A 17,019-nucleotide genomic window follows, 5' to 3' on the forward strand; every position below is an offset into this window, starting at 1 on the left:
AAAAGAAAAAAACAAAAACCAGCTATATCACAATTCAGCTTTTAAGTACTGGTATTTCACATTTGAGCTTTTTCTTTTTAAAACAAATTTGAAGCGATACAAAACACTGCAACCACAAAACAAAATGCAAATCAAAATGTCTAAAACAAAAAAAAAAACAACAAACAAAAAAAGACTTTATTCACAGAAAAGGTTGACATATAAAAGGGTTTCAGCTTTGAGGAGCTGATCTGGTTTTTTGTGTCAGTATTGATCTACCTGTGTCTGCACAGGTTGGTTGTGGAACCGGTTCTGGATCGGATTATTTTCCTGCAGACTCTACACTCTTCCTTTGTATTATCAATTAAAGTGAAATGCTTCCAGATTTTGCTTTATGTCCATTCTCCAGTCTCTACTTTACGTTTTTGTGTTGATGTAGTTTGTTGTTGTTGTTGCACTTGGCACACTGAATCAGTCTTGGGAGAGAGAAAACAAAAAAAATTTTCTTTTCAAAAATGTGACATTTAAAATATGATTCAGCTTGGATCACGTGCTGCTGCTGCGCGTGTAACGATGTGCTCGTAGGTGTAACGACAGACAAGCTTGGAAAAGGGGCTATAGCAGTATAAAGATAACTCTGGGATAAATCCATCCATCCATTTTCTTATCCCTTCCGGGGTCAAAGGGTTGCTGGAGCCTGTCCTACTACTACTGTTGGGCAGGTCACCAGTCTGTCACAGGGCAAGAGTATAAATGGAAGAGCAAAATAGAGATTTCTAAAGGAAAACCCCTACATCCCATCAGTCAACTACCATAAGTGTTCCAGAAAGTCTGACTAACTTGAAAATACTCATCATGCAGCATTGCCAGAGGACTCATCATTTTTATGCAACATCAGTCATCAGATGTTTGTTAACATTTTTAACCACAATACCCACAGAGAAGTTATGTAAGGGTTCCGGTTGCATTTTTCTTCTTTGTTTCAATTAAAAGCAACAATTCACAACCAAGGTTGCCTAATAAAAAAACATTACTGATCTCATAATTTTCTGTTTATGTTTTTTTATAGAATTATCTTTTACATGACTTTTATATGACTTGAGTTTAGTTCCGCTTTTTTAAGAGTAATTAGCAATTATTCATATTCTATTTGGGTTATGGCATTTAGAGTAATCGATTCTCTGTGTAAGGGCTACACAGTGTCGCAGTGGTTAGCACTCTTGAAGCGCCGACAGTGACAAGGACCCGGTTCAAGTCCTGTCTGGGGGACCTGAAACAGAACACCAATGGGGGACCTTTCTGTGTAGAGTGCATGTTCTCCCCGTGCATGTGTGGGTTTTCTCTGGGGACACAGACTTCCTCCCACCGTTCAAAAACATGCTTCATAGGTTGATTGGTTATTGTAAATTGTCCATAGGTGTGAATAGGAGAGTGCATGGGCGTGTGATTGTGGACACTCTACCTGAATGGAAAAATAGGGTTCTGTGTGTGGAATTTACAGAGGAGCGTTTTTGGTTTTTATTGGATCACCAGAGAAAAAAACTTCAGCCTTTGAGGCTAGACCAGAAAAGAGGATTTTATCTGGTCTTTCTTTGTCTTGTTATTGTCTCGTTGACACTTTTGCGTCTGATTGTTGATGTGGAGTTTACCACTCAATCTGTGAAGTCAGTGGTGGGTGTGTCAGTTCATGTAGAAAAATAAAAAGTAGAACTCACTGCCCACAGAGGCCCTAAAGCTGCAGTCACTCTGATTAGAATAAACAATTACTTCCACAAATTAAGCATAGTGGACTTACTGTGTTGAGGTTTTTGTGTTTTCTTGAGACAACTAAATTTAGCGTAAGGATTGGAATTTATTGGTTTTAGGTTGGATTTAGATTCATTTACCTGTTATTGTACAAGCACATTTCCATTCACTCCACTGTAAAGCAAAGCACCTGATGGCCGACTTTAAAATCTTGTTTGAGAATTGCGGATTGATTTAGTATTCAAGATAACTAGGTTTTTTTTGTTTTTGTTTTAGTATTTTATTTTTCTTTCATTTGTCATTTACTTTTAGTATGTCCATCATTGATTGCAGTTTTAGGATTAAAATGATGGGCTGGTTTGGTACTGCTGCCTCACAGAATCTGTGTGGAGTTTGTGTGGGACGTCTGGGGTCATTGGGACAGAGTCTAGTAACCCTGTGTCCTGGGACAGGCCTAAGCAGTGAAAGAAGACGGACAGATGGATGAATGGATAAACCATAACTGCGTTCAAATTATTTGCAATAACACGTTTTTGTGGCTGACATTTTTTCTTAAAGCATTTCTTTTCACTCTGACTCAGTTTTCGCTTTGTTTTTTTTGGCTAATTTATGAGTAACTCTTAAAAAAAATAAATGCTAAACATTTTGTTATCTTTTGACCACTCCCCTTAGGGGTCGCCATGATTCTCACATGTGATTTCTGTGGCAGATGCCCCTCGTGACACAACCCTCTGCACTGATCTGGTGCTTGGACCAGAACAGTGAAACACTGAAGAATGCCCCCATGTGCTTATAGTTGCTTACAGCACCCAGCATTCTCTGGGGGTCAGCAGCTGTCCAGGATGGTACGATTGTACCAAAATCAATTTCCTAAATGTAAATCGGAAATAGGGGTGTGGTCATTTGATTGACAGGTAACTACCAAATCCTCACCTAAACCTTCTTTAAGGTCATCTACTGTTAGTTTTGCATTTTTCTATTAGTTGCCTCTTTTAAAGCTAAAGTTGTGATTTTATTAGACGACCACAGAAATAAAAAAACTGGTTTTAAGTCGTAGTGATGGGTCACATGACCACACCATGCCCACCATTAAAAACACAGGCACTGAGAAAAGCATCAGTGCCATTTGATATGCAGCAGGATTTATGGGCACACAGTGTGATAAAAGTCTATATCTGTTTTATGTGGTATTATGTCATTGTTTAAAAACTTTGACATTAAAATTCACTTTGTGAGACTAAAACCTTTTGAGAAAACATGTGCATGCTTGGTCTGAAGAGCACAAGCTCATTCTTTTTTCGTGCAGAAAAAGTGTAGATTGTAAAAAAAACAGAAGTGTGCAGAAAATGAAGTATTTAAAGTTAATTTTTTAAAACTTTAGACTGTTTAGCTGCAGCGTCTTGCTTTACTGCAGTTACAAAGCAGTCATGATTCAGCAGCTGACACTCATCAGTTCCCCTGTCATACTGCCTGTTTTTTTAAGTCAGAGGTGTGAGGTCTGACTACAACAGCTCCACCTCCTCTGCTGCCTCCGTTTGCCTTTGTTGAGTCAAAACCACATTTGCTTAAATTGACTGCTCTTCTTTCGCCGTGGCATCCTTCAGCTGTCATTCTCCTCTGATCACGATGCTGAATGCTCACAGGTGGCCTCCTATCCTCCTGGCTGCTGTTATTCCATGTAAGTGTGGTACTATTGTTTCATTATGTTTTTCTATGAAGGCTGCTAAATCAACAGGTCATCCTTTAAATTCTTTCTCTTTGCTTTTAAATGTTTATAAGTGTAATTGATATAATCTAAATAGTTTGAAAATAAGGGTGTAATCTAGATATTAAACTGTTTGCATTTCTAAAATGGAAAAAAAGGACTGTCTCATTGTAAATAAATGGCAAGATTTTAAAAATACTTTAGCTTCCTGAGCTGCATTTTGTCACTGTTGTAAAAGTCACAAGTGCGAGCGCCTGGCCTAGTTTCATGTCCTACACTTCAGCTCAGAAAGCTTTGGTGGTCCTGCATTTGGGTTTTGTGTCATTGTGGTTTCTAAAGAAGTGTTGAGATCAGAATGCATGCTACGTGTAGAAGCAAGTTCCACGTTTCCAGGATGTAAAATGTGTTCAACATAAAGAGGAAAAAAAACAAACATTATATCTTTGTATAAAAAACACAAAACTGCAAAACGTTAAATCCCAAATATCCAATCCTGACCTGAGATAGATCATGCAATCACTTGTTCCGTTAAATGGTCTTGATGATGCACTCCTCGTGCACACCAAGCAGGAAAACAACACATAGCTTGTTGCATTTAGGGGAGCTAGTCATAGCTAGTCAGTGTGCGGGAGGATTTCTTTTGGACTAAAATTTTTGTCAGGATCTTAAATTTACATTTCTGAAATAAGGATTTTTTCTGTAATTTTTTTTTGCAAGAAGACCCATTTACCCCTTGTGCTGCTTTGATGACCCCATCCTTACTTTGACGTGTTCTCCCTACCATGACAAAGGTGGATAACGGTGGAAAGATTTCATGTAATCCATGGACACCATTGAAGATTACAAATCATTGAAGAAAAAAGGTTCAGAGCACTGTCTAGTGGGTCTAGATGACCCAACTCCCAAGGTCAAAGTGCCTAGGATAGCACAAGGGTTACTTATGTTTCTAAGAAGAAACTTGAGCAGGGAAGTAACACCTTTTATGCTGCCTTGTCATTCAACAACCACAACTGAAGCAAAATAAGCTTAACATCTGCTTCTCCCAGAAGCATGACGGTTACTCAATGAAGTGATCTCGCTTAATTTCCTGCAGTGCATAAATTAATATTTAAAAATACCTTTTTTTGAGGCTTTTTCAAGCTTTAAAATAATCTACTGCCTGTGAGTGATTTTTATAGGCTGGCTTGATGATTTTATAGGAAAGGAAAGTCTCATTCTTAACTTGTTTGGAAAGCAGCACTAACAGATCTCCATTTATAATCATCGATATGATTTTCTCCAAAGACTAAACTTTAAAGGGTTTTTTTGTTCTCAGAGAAAAGAAAGTAGAAAAAGTAGAGGTGTACCCATTCATATAATTGAGTCACCCTGTCCTGGGCTAAAGGGGGCAGAGCCCTGTCGTCTGACAACAGACTCTGATCAGGAGGAAACTGATGCAGAAAAATGACAGATGAATGTAAAGTGACAGGTGTTCCTCTGGACTAGGTGTCTTCCTGCAGTGGACTGATGGGTTTCTCCAGCCTGGATTGCTTTCTGAGGCTCACATTTATCAGCCCATCCTAAACCCCAACGAGAGCATTCCCACACAAGGTATGCAGAAACCAAAGACCACATGTTATCTGAGGCTGGTTTTTAATTTTCGTGAGATGATTCACCATCGATGGGCTGAATGCAGCTGCTGTAGACACTGCTGAGTGTTTCAGATCAGATATGGAAATCCAAACTGGATCATTTTGGACAACACCTGTCCTGCAAACACCCACTAAAACAAAGTTCAGAAAAACTGATTCTTCACGGTTTATTGAGTTTTTGTAGATGATTCGATTTTTTGTCAATACTTTTCACGCATTTGTAGCTACATAAATACTTGATGTAAACAGGAAATAGAGTTTCATTTTTAATGGCTTAGGTTTTTTTTTTTTTGAGAAATAAAAGCTTTTTATAGTTACTAGGACGTTCCTGTACCCCTTGAGGTTGAATTTCAGCTTTCCTGCCAAGTGGTCACCATTTTATATGACTATAAATTCATTTGTCAAAATTCCATTCTTAATAAATTTCTATTTATAAAATCTTTTTCACACATATAGTGATTTAAACTGAGCAAATGTGGGACTCTTCTTCATAAAAACAAATTCTTATGACAAAAATTGAGAGAAAATTAGTTTGTTGCCAGAAAAAAACCCCCACAGAAACTGACTGACGAATTGCTAGTTTACGTGAGGACTTTGATTTATGGATTTTAGAAATAAATAAATTAACAACCAAATGAAAAAAGAACAAATGAAATGAATTAATGTAAAAACTGATTTGACTGGTGATATGATTCAGAAATATCCCTTAAATGTCCACAAAAAGGCTGAAGAACAAAAATTTGTGTAAATGTGCCTTAAAAAACATTTTAGGCATTTTTGTTCTGATGAAAATTTTATGTCTTCACACTTGTGTTTTAAATGAAAATTTAAAGTCATTTTTTGTATGAACAAGTATGGGTGTGTGTATAGAAATGTACCGATGTGTACAATGAACTGTAGTATGTGTATGTTTATATACAGTACAGACCAAAAGTTTGGACATACCTTCTTATTCAAAGAGTTTTCTTTTTTTTAATGACATATTTTCAGTCGTTTCACACTTTTTTTGTTATGTATATAATTCCACATGTGTTAATTCAAAATCCCACAATGAGCATAAATGAGAATACAGCTGAAAACACCTGAACAGGTTAAAAACAGCAGCACATCTGGCTTGTTTTTGTTGTGTGCAGGAAGCTACGCAGTGAAAAACTATAATGGAAATTCGTGTGTTATGGTCGTCATGGGAGTGGAGTACATCATCACTGAAAACAAGGTCAGAGTGTGTCCTTTTGAAATGTGTAGCTTTATAAATAGTAGAAATACAAAGCTACCGTAATTTATGCTTTTGGTCCTTTTTTTCTTCTTAAAAACTGAAAAGAAAAACCCAGATCAAGATGTTTTTTCTTTTTCTTGTGCCCTCAGATAAACTGGTATTTCAGCCTGGACCCATCAAAAGTTAAGGTCAATGGATATTGTGGCAAATATGTTGCAAATATCTCTCTCACGATACCAGGTGATACAGCCAGTCTGCAGTTCACTATTAAGAAGGTAAAGCCAAATAAAGCAACTTAAATAGAGAACAGACACAATTCAAATTCAAATTCAAATTCAACTTTATTTATATAGCGCTTTTCATGCTTCATAGCATCTCAAAGTGCTTACCAAAGGAAAAAATAAAAAATAAAATAAAATATAAAACAAATAAGATAAAAAAATATATATTTTAGTTAAAATAATAAACAAAGTAAAAAGAATGTAATAATAATAAAAATAAAAATAAATGCAAATAATAATAAAAAAAATGAATTAATAAAAACACACAAAAACCCAACACATACACATCCCTCCTTTAAAATAAAAACAAATAAAATTAGCTGTTAAAATTTTATAAAATCAAATAAAAACATGTGGACAAGTAAAAACTATGTAAAAGCTTTACTTAAAAGATGTGTCTTAAGTTTTTTCTTAAAAACCTCCACAGTGGCTGAAGCCCTCACGTCCTCAGGCAGGCTGTTCCACAGGCGAGGTCCACAGTGTTGAAAAGAGGCCTCGCCGTGGGTTTTAGTTCTGACCTTTGGGACCACTAGCAGACCTGCACCTGTGGACCTGAGGGCTCTGGGAGGGTCATAGACTAAAAGTAAATCTGATAAAAATGAGGGTCCAGTTCCATGTAAACTTTTATAAACTAATAAAAGAACCTTAAAATCGATCCTAAAGCTGACTGGGAGCCAGTGCAAAGACTTCAAAATTGGAGTAATGTGCTCCTTCTTTCTGGTCCTGGTTAAAAGGCGTGCAGCTGAGTTTTGAACAAGCTGCAGCCGGTTTACAGTATTTCTCTTAGCACCAGAAAGAAGAGCATTACAATAGTCAATGAATCAGACTCATCTGCAGAAGAAATCCTCCCAGTTTGAGCAATAATGTTTTAGGATTGCAGAAAAATGACACCCCCACATGCAAAACACTGATGTTTAATTCCTGAAAAAACTATTTATAATAATGATAAAGCAATGCGCCTTTCAAAACACTCAAGGACATTTTATATGAAAGTAATAAAAACATTTTATGACATATTTTTCAGGATTGTACTTTAAATTACATTTTTCCATGAATGTGTGTTTATGTTTTGTGATTTTTTTCACTTTCTCCAATTTGTTTTGTCTCCAAGAAATTCGACAAATTTTACGTCTCCCAGTTGAATGCTCACTTGTCCCCTCAGCCTCTTTGCAAAGGATGTATCAGTAAGAAAAGAGATTTTGTGAAAGTTTTACACCAAAAAAAATGAATAAGAAAAGCCCTCTAACTGAACATTTGGTTCATTATCTATTACCCACAGATAAAACATATTCAGGCCAGATCACCAGTGAGATGCTTTTCATGACACCTGTCTGTGAAAGCTTCAAGTGCAGGTCAGGACGCCTGCTTTCTGTTTCACCTGAGATGAAGATCAAGATGGCTCCTCTGCAAATGCAAGCCTTCAATTTTTCTGACAGAGAGTATGGTAAAAATGAAAGGAATTTGATTGTTTCAGGATGGTTTTAAAACAATGGTAAAAGCGGAAAACTGAATAAATGTTTTTAAAAAGTACAAAGACAAAAATCAGTGTAAAAATAAGGTAAAGGTTGTCAAAAGTGAAGATCGTACTCCAGGTTTTTCTCTAGTTTTCGATCACACTGTTGGAATTACAATTTTTGAGGAACAGATGTTTATTTTGTATGAGTTTTAGGTTCAGTAAACTCAATATTAATCATTCCTTAACTTCTCTTTTAGATGCAGTGTGTCTCAAGAAGTCAAAGAAAATCATTGGCATGGTTATGGGAGCAGTAGTGATGACTCTGGTTTTCATCATCGTGCTGTCATTTCTGTTCATCAGAGACCGGCACAGACAAGGATATGAAAGGATGTGAATCTGCACATGTGTGTGTTTTTTATGTATGCTTGGAAAAAATTAATAAAGATAACCTATTTTCAAAAAAACAGACAGCTTTCTTTTACTTTATTATCTTTCTATTATATGTCTTAACACCAATATAATATCAAAACATAAACTATAATATTATAAAGTAACAGTAACATTACCCAGGGTAAAAACAATATAAATTACTAAGACCTTGTTGTTTTTGTAAGGCGTATTTTTAGGATGTTATATCGAGTAAAAACGTTAGAAAAAACATACTTTACATACTGTAAAGTCAAACAATATAAAAAACTTATTTCAAGGGCACGCTGACTGCTAAGCCCTCTGGTGGCAAAATCGGATCCCTGCAGCTCCCTCTACGCCTCCACATCCCTAATTCCGATTGGCTGTCACAACTACGAGTCCCTGGTAGGAACATAATTGTTAGAACATTTTTCAAAATAATGTGTTTCAAATATATTTCGTGCAGTTGTAACCTTTTTCACATGTATTTCTAGATTTTTCTAAGCGTTTCTTTTGCTTAAGATAACATACACTGCCTGAAAAGTGTCAGACGAAATCTCGCTTTTTTCCTTTCACCTGCTCATTAGCTAGCTAGCGTCGCTAGCCTGGTCAGCTGAAAGAGATGGCTGCAGTAATTCTGAGTTTCCCCACACTGTGTGGGCTGAGGATACTTCCGCGGTGAGTGCATCAATATGAGAAAACGATTCAGGTGTTTTTATTGCTCCGATTTTCAGTTTAGTTAACAAAGTTGAGGCAGTCAGTGTTTATCTTCCATCCTTGCTAGCTCAGCCTCCAAAACCCTGAATTATTTGCAAAATAACGACAAAATCAGAAATTTCCCACTAAACTAAAGTTGTAGACCTTTTTGTCGTGTGATCACGTAGAACTAGTGTGATAACTGATATGAAAAAGAGCACACACTGACAGCTATCAACGAGACACAACAGACACAACGATCAATCAAAAAGCTCGTTTTCTTTTTTTATTCTGTATTTAACGTCCTTTGTCCTTTTTAAACCAGTGGATTCATTTAGGTTTAATAAACAGTAAAAAGATGTTGAGGATTGCGTGTTTTTCTTCTCAGGAAGCTGACATGGAGCAGAAGAAGCGTGAGGCTAGCTTCAGGAGGAGGAGGTGAGTAAACAAACATTTAATTTGGTTTAGAGACTCGTTGAGGTTTGATCTGAAGTTAAAGTCAGTTAAAGTCCCATTATCTGTCACACACCTACCTAGGTGTGCGACATTTGTTCTCCGCATTTGACCCATCCCCTGGGGGAGCAGTGAGCTGCAGACACAGGCGCGTCCGGGAACCCCCCCAATCCAACCCCTTAATGCTGAGTGTCAAGCAGGGAAGCATTGGGTCCTACTTTTAAAGTCTTTGCTATGACTCGGCCTGGGTTTGAACCCACGACCTTCCAGTTACCGGGCGGACATTTTTACTGGTTTGGCTCTTCCTGACAAAGCAAATTCCCCTAATGTGTAGTTCAGGAGGCACGATGTTGGTTCAATATCCTTTTTCTTTTGACAGGAAGAAACAAATTATCTTTAAAAATGTTTCTTATCAATAAATTTCCTTAACTGCAACAGCGTACGCCGTTTTATTTTCTTTATTATGAAGTTGCATTCCAGTGTAACTTAGGACTCTTTTCATGGATGCATAGTTTGAGTTTTATGTTGTTGTTTTTTTTACTTTTAAACTCTGCAGGAGTAGAAAGGATCGAAAAGGTGCTGATTGCCAATCGGGGAGAGATTGCGTGCCGTGTGATGCGTACGGCTAAAAAGATGGGTGTGCGCTCCGTGGCGGTGTACAGTGAAGCAGACAAAAGCTCCATGCACGTGGCAATGGTGAGACGCTCAAGTCTCTGCTTCTGGATCTGTTTCCATCGCTCGCCACAGTTTGACGAAGCTTCGCTTGGGCTCATTTCAGGCAGATGAAGCTTATCACATCGGCCCTCCTCCGTCACAACAAAGTTACCTCTCCGTGGAGAAAGTTTTGGAAGTGGCCAAGAAGTCGGGGTCACATGTAAGTAATCTTGCCAAAAGTTGTCAGGGGTTTACCTCCTTTAAGATCCACTATTCACGTTTTTGTTCCCCTTTTGTCTCTTTTGTAGGCAGTTCATCCTGGTTACGGGTTTCTATCAGAAAACACAGAGTTTGCAGAGGCGTGTAAACGGGAAGGAATCATCTTCATCGGGCCTCCCTCCTCTGCCATACGGGACATGGGCATTAAGAGGTGATAGGATTTTCAAATTTTTTAAGCTTAAAACACATTTTTCTTCTTTGCTGAACTTAAGCTTTTAAGGATGTGTTGAAAAAAATTTGCAAAAAGGAAACAAAATTAATTTCTAAAAATGTGTCCTTAGCACATCCAAGCACATCATGTCAGCTGCCGGGGTGCCAATTATAGGTGGTTATCACGGAGAGGACCAATCAAACGAGAGGCTGCTGGCAGAAGCTGCAAAGATCGGCTTTCCCGTGATGATCAAGGCGGTCCGGGGTGGAGGAGGGAAGGTAGAGCTAAAGGCAACAAAACAGTAGTCATATCTACTGCATCTTAAAATGACTCTGCCTTCCAGGGAATGCGGATCGCACGCTCAGAAACAGACTTCCTGGAGCAGTTGGAGTCTGCAAGAAGAGAAGCCCGGAAGTCCTTTAATGATGATGTCATGCTGGTGGAGAAGTTTGTGGAGGATCCCAGGTACTGTGGCACAAACTGTAGAATGAGTCGTCCTGGCCCCGCCTGACCGACACCCCCGTCTTCCACAGACACGTAGAGGTCCAGGTGTTCGGCGACACGCACGGCAACGCTGTGTACCTGTTTGAGAGGGACTGCAGCGTCCAGAGGAGGCATCAGAAGATCATAGAGGAAGCGCCGGGGGTGAGTGCTGCTCACGCGGAGACCGAAATCTGACTCATGCATGTGAGGGACGCTGCAAATCTGCAGTTCTGACATTGTCTCATCACATTAAAAGGATCCTGAAGCACAGGAAATATTCAACCTTCTATTTCTGTGTAGCATATTAGCAATATATTTCATTTGTGAGTCTCACAGTTGAAAAAAAAACATGTATTTTATTACAATTTTACTTGAAAAAAGAAAACCTTATATTTTATACATTTCTTTAACAGGAGAACAGTTATTTCATTGTCTTAAGTCCATATTTGCAGCACAAAAGAAACGGTGTGCTGTAATATCTACTTCAACAATGAATAAAAAGGCAGTGAAGAGGAATGATTACATTGAAGAGTAAAAGACCTCCTGCAGACATAAACTACTTTTGAAGTGTGTTTTTTGTTGCAGGAAGAATCAGAAGTGCATTAAATAATAAATCCAGTTCCTGGTAAGTGCACTGAAGCCTGTGCACCAGCAGAACGGGCCTGCACATGATCTATTTCTTAGTTTGGAGGATTCAGCCAGATTTTTACGACCTTGTCATCATAGATTTTGTTTTTGCTTACCTCTTTGAGAACTTTTGCATTCTCTGGCAGGACGGTAAAAAAGGGAAAACAATAGCAATAAAAAAGAGGTTTAGTGTTTTTCTACAATTTTAGAAGCTGTGCAGGAATTCTCTTTTTTTTAATAGATTTTTATTAAGTGCTTCCATTTGTAAGCTTAGTGTCTTTGTGAGGAAAAAAGCTGAAAAATAAGTGTTTTTCTACACTAAATGGCAAAGATAAATGTTACTGAAGTTTCCTAAACATAGCTTTGTTGTTTTTTATCGGATGTGTTCGAGCTGAGTTTCAGTTTCCAGCATGAAGATCACTTTCACATGGATTGGTTGAAGTTTACATCTTCACGTCTTCTTCTTCTTCAGCCAGGAATAAGCCCTGAGGTTCGGAAGAAGCTCGGCGAGGCGGCAGTCAGAGCGGCCAAAGCTGTTAACTACGTTGGTGCAGGTGATCCTTACTACCAGCTGTTCACCCCAGCTGTTCACCCTTGAGACTCTAAAAACCTTCCCCTTCCTGCAGGTACGGTGGAGTTCATAGTTGATGCTCAGCACAACTTCTACTTCATGGAGATGAACACCAGGCTGCAGGTGGAGCATCCAGTCACTGAGATGATCACAGGAACTGACCTGGTGGAGTGGCAGCTCAGGGTGAGGCTGGAAGAGAGGCCTGAAATGTGAACCATCTGTTGATGTTTTCCTTAAGTCGGCTTTATGGAAATCTCCTCCAGGTGGCAGCAGGGGAGCGCCTGCCCCTCCTTCAGGATGACATCATCCTGAGAGGACACTCTTTCGAGGCCCGCATCTACGCTGAAGATCCAAACAATGAGTTCCTTCCAGGGGCGGGGCCCCTGCTGCATCTGTCCACGCCTCCGGCGGACCGACACACCCGCATCGAGACCGGAGTCAGAGAAGGTGGGGAAGGACGGAGCCGCTTTTGTGGGTTTTAAGGTGGAAAAACGGGGGCTTGACGGCTGATTTTGGCTGCAGGAGACGAGGTTTCTGCGCATTATGACCCCATGATTGCCAAGCTGGTGGTGTGGGGGGAGGACCGCTCTGCTGCCTTAAAGAAACTGCGCTATTGTTTGCGGCAGTACAATGTGAGGGCTGAAGCACATTTGAACCTGTCAATCACCAGAACCGCTCCCAACATGCCGCCTTATGGTTTTAGATTGTCGGACTGAACACCAACATAGACTTTCTGCTGAGCCTTTCTGGACATCCGGAGTTTGAGGCTGGAAACGTGAGCACCAGCTTCATCCCTCAGCACTACTCCGACCTCTTCCCCACTCCCAGAGCCCCGTCAGGGGCAACCATCTGCCAGGCCGCCCTGGGCCTCATCCTGCAGGAGAGGAAACACACGCAGGAGTTCATAGAAACCTCGACAGGTATCCAACGGCTGGGGAGGGTCTCCTAAGAATGAGGTCAAACTCGAAGGTTCTACTGTGCTGTTTGTTTTCAGATCCGTTCTCCCCGTTCGGCTGCAGCAGTGGGTGGAGAAGCAACACGGAGTTCAACAGGAACATGACGCTGCAGATCAGTGACAAGAGTAAGTCAAACTCATAACTGCTGCTGCAACCAAACAGTCAGAGAAAGAAGGCAAGTCTGCACATTTTATTAAAATAATCCATGTCAGAAAAAATGCAACACACTGTTTTTTTCACGTTTTTAAAAGCTTGGGTTGTAGAGAATATCCTGTGAAAACTGTCAGAGGAGAGGAGTGCAGATGTGGGCAGAGTCAATCCTGCATCTGGGATTGAATTTGCTCAGGGGTTTAATGTGCTGGAGCTCATGAATGAACCTGCATTCATCATTAAATGTTTGTATTAAAATGTTTGTGCAGGAGAAAAGGTCAGCCCTTCAGTCACTGCCATCACGGAGGAGCTTTTATTGTGACGAGCATTTGTGTTTGCGCCAAACGTTCTATATTTAAATCAGCTTTTCTCGTCTGCAGAAATCGACGTGCTCGTCGTTTACAAGAAAGACGGAAGCTACAAAATGCTTGTAAGATCGTTTTTTATGTTTTGGTAAAAAATAATAATATTAAGACTAAAATATGAAAGCTTTTTCTTTTCTTTTAGGTTGGCGAGGACGTGTATGATGTGACAGGGGAGGTGGAGGAAAGTGGGGGAGCTTCATTCTTGCATTGCTCAATAAACGGAGTGAAGTCTCGTCCCAAACTGGTGATTTTGGACAGCGCCGTGCACCTGTTCTCCACGGTATGACCTTTTTTGCCTCTTCCAACACAAACATTTATGCATATTTTGAGGTGGCATGTGTCTTTCTGTCAGTGAACCGCATTCCAAAATGCTCACCTCTCTCCTGCAGGAAGGGAGCTCCCAGGTGTCGGTTCCTGTGCCAAAGTACCTGGCTGGAGTGAGTGGGTCGGGGGCCCAGGGTGGAGCCGTGGCCCCCATGACTGGAACCATCGAGAAGGTGAGTTTCAAACTCTGTTCGGAAGGGCATCAGTGAAAAACCTTTGTTTGGTTTCCGTTTGCTTTCCATCCCATTCATGGAGTAGACTGGAACCTTCAAGCTGCTTATTTAGAATTAGACTGAACCAGCTAGGATCGCAAGAATAAAAAATCTAGAAGAGGAAACAAATCCAACTAATAGATAGCAATAGTATGCAAATGAACTCTGCTGTGAATTACTACAGTGTGAATGCAAAGTACTGACAACCAAACTAAAAGTAAAGGGAAAGATGAAAAGGTATTTTACAAAAGTCTAATGCAAAAAAGCACCAACTTGCTACAAATTTAAAAACGCCCTAACTGGTTAGATTCAGTATTCAGGGCAACTAATGTTTTTATTTCATATTTATGATTAAAATTGAGCTTAAGACTGAGCTGGTCTTTTGATTGACAGGGAACCTGTAACCCTTGTGCTATCCTAGGCACTTTAACACTGGGTCATCTAGACCCACTAGACAGTACTCTGAACCTTTTTTCTTCAATGATTTGTGATCTTCACTGGTGTCCATGGATTACATGAAATCTTTCCACCTTTATCCACCTTTTTTCATGGTAGGGAGAACACTTTAATGCAAGGGTGGGGTCATCTAAGATAGCACAAGGGTTAAAACTCTTTCTCCCCTCCTTGCAGGATTTTTTATTGTAAAGTTGGGGTTCAGTGATGTCACATCAAGCTGACGACCGCAGTGTTTAAATGACTCAGAGGGGGGGATCTTACTTTCATCGCTCTTATCAAAGACCCGCTCTGATGAAAGTGGTGCTTTTGGAGCTTTTAACATGTTCTTGTGGCCTTTTTCTGACATATTTGATGTATATCAAGAAAATTAAACTAAAAATTGCAGTTCTGAGTATTTCTTTATTCGAATTACTGTGAATCAGGTGCAGATGTAAACATGCTGTCTGAGAGATTATTAGTGACATAGAAGATATGCTGGGTGGGCCACAAGCTCCCAGCTTTCCACCACAGAGGGGGGGAGGGGGGGTTGCTCCACACCAACAATCCTGCCCACAATTGAGAATTTTAAATAAACTTGTGCTGCTCTGCAGAAACTGTCCTAGAAAACTACTCAGTTTTTTTGGTTTAACTGAATTAAAAGACCACCAGGGACAAAAATGGATCAAAGAATGATCAGAATGGGTCTGTAACCTCACATTTACTTTAGCTTACCTGAGATACCTGCACAAATATGGACTCTGAACTTTGACCTATGGTTCACCATATTTTCCCCTCATTGTTCCTGAGATGCACACAGACTTCATATCACGGACGGTTGAAGCAGCTGTTTGATTTCAGGTGCTGGTGAAAGCCGGAGACAAAGTGGAGGTTGGAGACCCACTCATGGTCATGATTGCCATGAAGATGGAGGTGAGCAAAGCACCCCCCACCCCCGACTCCACCCTTTATTGACACTGAATCTCTTGGCTGACCGACGCCGTTTCTCCTGCAGCACACGATCCGCGCGCCCAAATCCGGCGTGATAAAGAAGGTCTTCTTCCGCGAGGGCTCTCAGGCTAATCGCCACGCTGCGCTGGTGGAGCTGGAGGAGGAAGAGGAGGAGGAGGAGGGGAGCAGCCAGTAAAACCCACAGAAACGGCTGGACGAGGAGATCGGGACGGAGGTCATCCGCTGGAGTCTAATGCATCTGGAGTACTTTTGTTTGTTGCCAGATTTATAAAGCTTTGGACGTTTCTCCTACATAAGTCTCAGATGAATTGACCTGACTCTAAAATATTGTTCTTCAAAACTGTGACCACTACATGCACAGACGTGTTTTTTAATAAGTTTGTCCCAAAAAACAACTCGAGTGTCTGATTTAGCATTAAATATTCAGTCATGGTCACAGATTTAAAATCTATCAATTCTGTTCTTTCACAAGGTTTATGGAAGGTAAATAGAATGTTACAAACACTCCAGATTCAGGTCTGCTCTGAATTTTTTGTTTTTTCCCCCCAATAAGTTCTAGGGCTTCATTTGGCTAAGAAAATCATCTGTACAGGATTAAAAGTTGGACACAGAGCCTTAAGTGGACAGATGTTAAATCACAGCGCCTGAGCCGCCAATCACCCTCCTCTTTCTCACTGTGTGTGATAAAGCCTTTTAATAATCTAAGAACTTTTACACTAATGTAGACCTTTGATCATTTCCTGGAATATTTTGTAAATGATGGAAACAAAAGGTCTGTGTGTAACCCTTGTGCTATCTTAGGCACTTTAATGTTGGGAGTTGGGTCATCTAGACCCACTAGACAGTGCGCTGAACCTTTTTTCTTCAATGATTTGTGATCTTCACTTGTGTCCATGGACTACATGAAATCTTTCCACCTTTATCCACCTTGGTCATGGTAGGGAGAACACGTCAATGGTCATCTTGACCCCATGGATAGCACAAGGGTTAAACAGGTGATACCTGTAGCTGTATAGCAACTAGAAAAATAATAAATCTTATTCTGTCTGGTTATACCTACTTGCCATTTGTTTGAGGAGGGATTTCTGGCGGTGGATCACCTGCTAATCAGGGAAGAGTCATGTTTAGTCAGAACTGGATCTTAAAGCTGACTTTTAAATATAATTCAATATCACTCAACAGGTTTTCATAATTCACTTGTACACCTTTCCTTCTCCTTACACTAAATATTTTTTGTAGTTTCTTGATGGAGAAATGTAGTTTATTTGACCA

The 17,019-nt window shown here is 39.9% G+C and overlaps 2 protein-coding genes across 3 annotated transcripts; both read left to right on the forward strand.

The window, feature by feature from the left end:
* The first annotated feature begins 1,987 nt into the window (after positions 1-1,987).
* lamp3 (lysosomal associated membrane protein 3) lies at positions 1,988-8,480 on the forward strand. The gene is made up of 7 exons (XM_011474186.4): positions 1,988-3,403; positions 4,916-5,020; positions 6,195-6,277; positions 6,427-6,552; positions 7,670-7,742; positions 7,838-8,002; positions 8,272-8,480. Exons 1-7 carry the CDS (start codon positions 3,352-3,354, stop codon positions 8,406-8,408), a joined length of 741 nt encoding a protein of 246 aa, XP_011472488.1. The 5' UTR covers positions 1,988-3,351; the 3' UTR covers positions 8,409-8,480.
* A 299-nt stretch (positions 8,481-8,779) lies between these two features.
* mccc1 (methylcrotonyl-CoA carboxylase subunit) lies at positions 8,780-16,802 on the forward strand. Of its 2 annotated transcripts, XM_020702526.3 has the most exons (20): positions 8,780-8,827; positions 9,010-9,100; positions 9,507-9,556; positions 10,128-10,267; positions 10,350-10,445; positions 10,534-10,655; positions 10,786-10,933; positions 10,999-11,120; positions 11,189-11,300; positions 12,238-12,319; positions 12,392-12,519; positions 12,600-12,783; positions 12,859-12,968; positions 13,040-13,256; positions 13,331-13,417; positions 13,823-13,872; positions 13,950-14,087; positions 14,197-14,304; positions 15,637-15,708; positions 15,791-16,802. In XM_020702526.3, exons 2-20 carry the CDS (start codon positions 9,045-9,047, stop codon positions 15,920-15,922), a joined length of 2,154 nt encoding a protein of 717 aa, XP_020558185.1. In that variant the 5' UTR covers positions 8,780-8,827; positions 9,010-9,044; the 3' UTR covers positions 15,923-16,802. The 2 variants fall into 2 exon arrangements, with proteins under 2 accessions (XP_020558185.1, XP_004068099.1); XM_004068051.5 differs by lacking the exon at positions 8,780-8,827 and having other exon boundaries at positions 8,845-9,100.
* Positions 16,803-17,019: the final 217 nt, after the last annotated feature.

This window comes from Oryzias latipes, chromosome 4 (genome assembly GCF_053564925.1).
Source record: "Oryzias latipes strain Hd-rR chromosome 4, Olatipes_Hd-rR_3.1".
NCBI lineage: Eukaryota > Metazoa > Chordata > Actinopteri > Beloniformes > Adrianichthyidae > Oryzias > Oryzias latipes.

Excerpts from the sequence above, each read along its gene's own strand:
- lamp3 (XM_011474186.4), top strand. The coding sequence starts at position 3,352 with ATGCTGAATGCTCACAGGTGGCCTCCTATCCTCCTGGCTGCTGTTATT. Across the intron at positions 3,404-4,915 it reads CCTGGCTGCTGTTATTCCAT|GTGTCTTCCTGCAGTGGACT; the intron begins GTAAGTGTGGTA and ends CCTCTGGACTAG. Across the intron at positions 6,278-6,426 it reads ACATCATCACTGAAAACAAG|ATAAACTGGTATTTCAGCCT; the intron begins GTCAGAGTGTGT and ends TTGTGCCCTCAG.
- mccc1 (XM_020702526.3), top strand. The coding sequence starts at position 9,045 with ATGGCTGCAGTAATTCTGAGTTTCCCCACACTGTGTGGGCTGAGGATA. Across the intron at positions 13,257-13,330 it reads GTTCATAGAAACCTCGACAG|ATCCGTTCTCCCCGTTCGGC; the intron begins GTATCCAACGGC and ends GTTTGTTTTCAG. Across the intron at positions 14,305-15,636 it reads TGACTGGAACCATCGAGAAG|GTGCTGGTGAAAGCCGGAGA; the intron begins GTGAGTTTCAAA and ends GTTTGATTTCAG.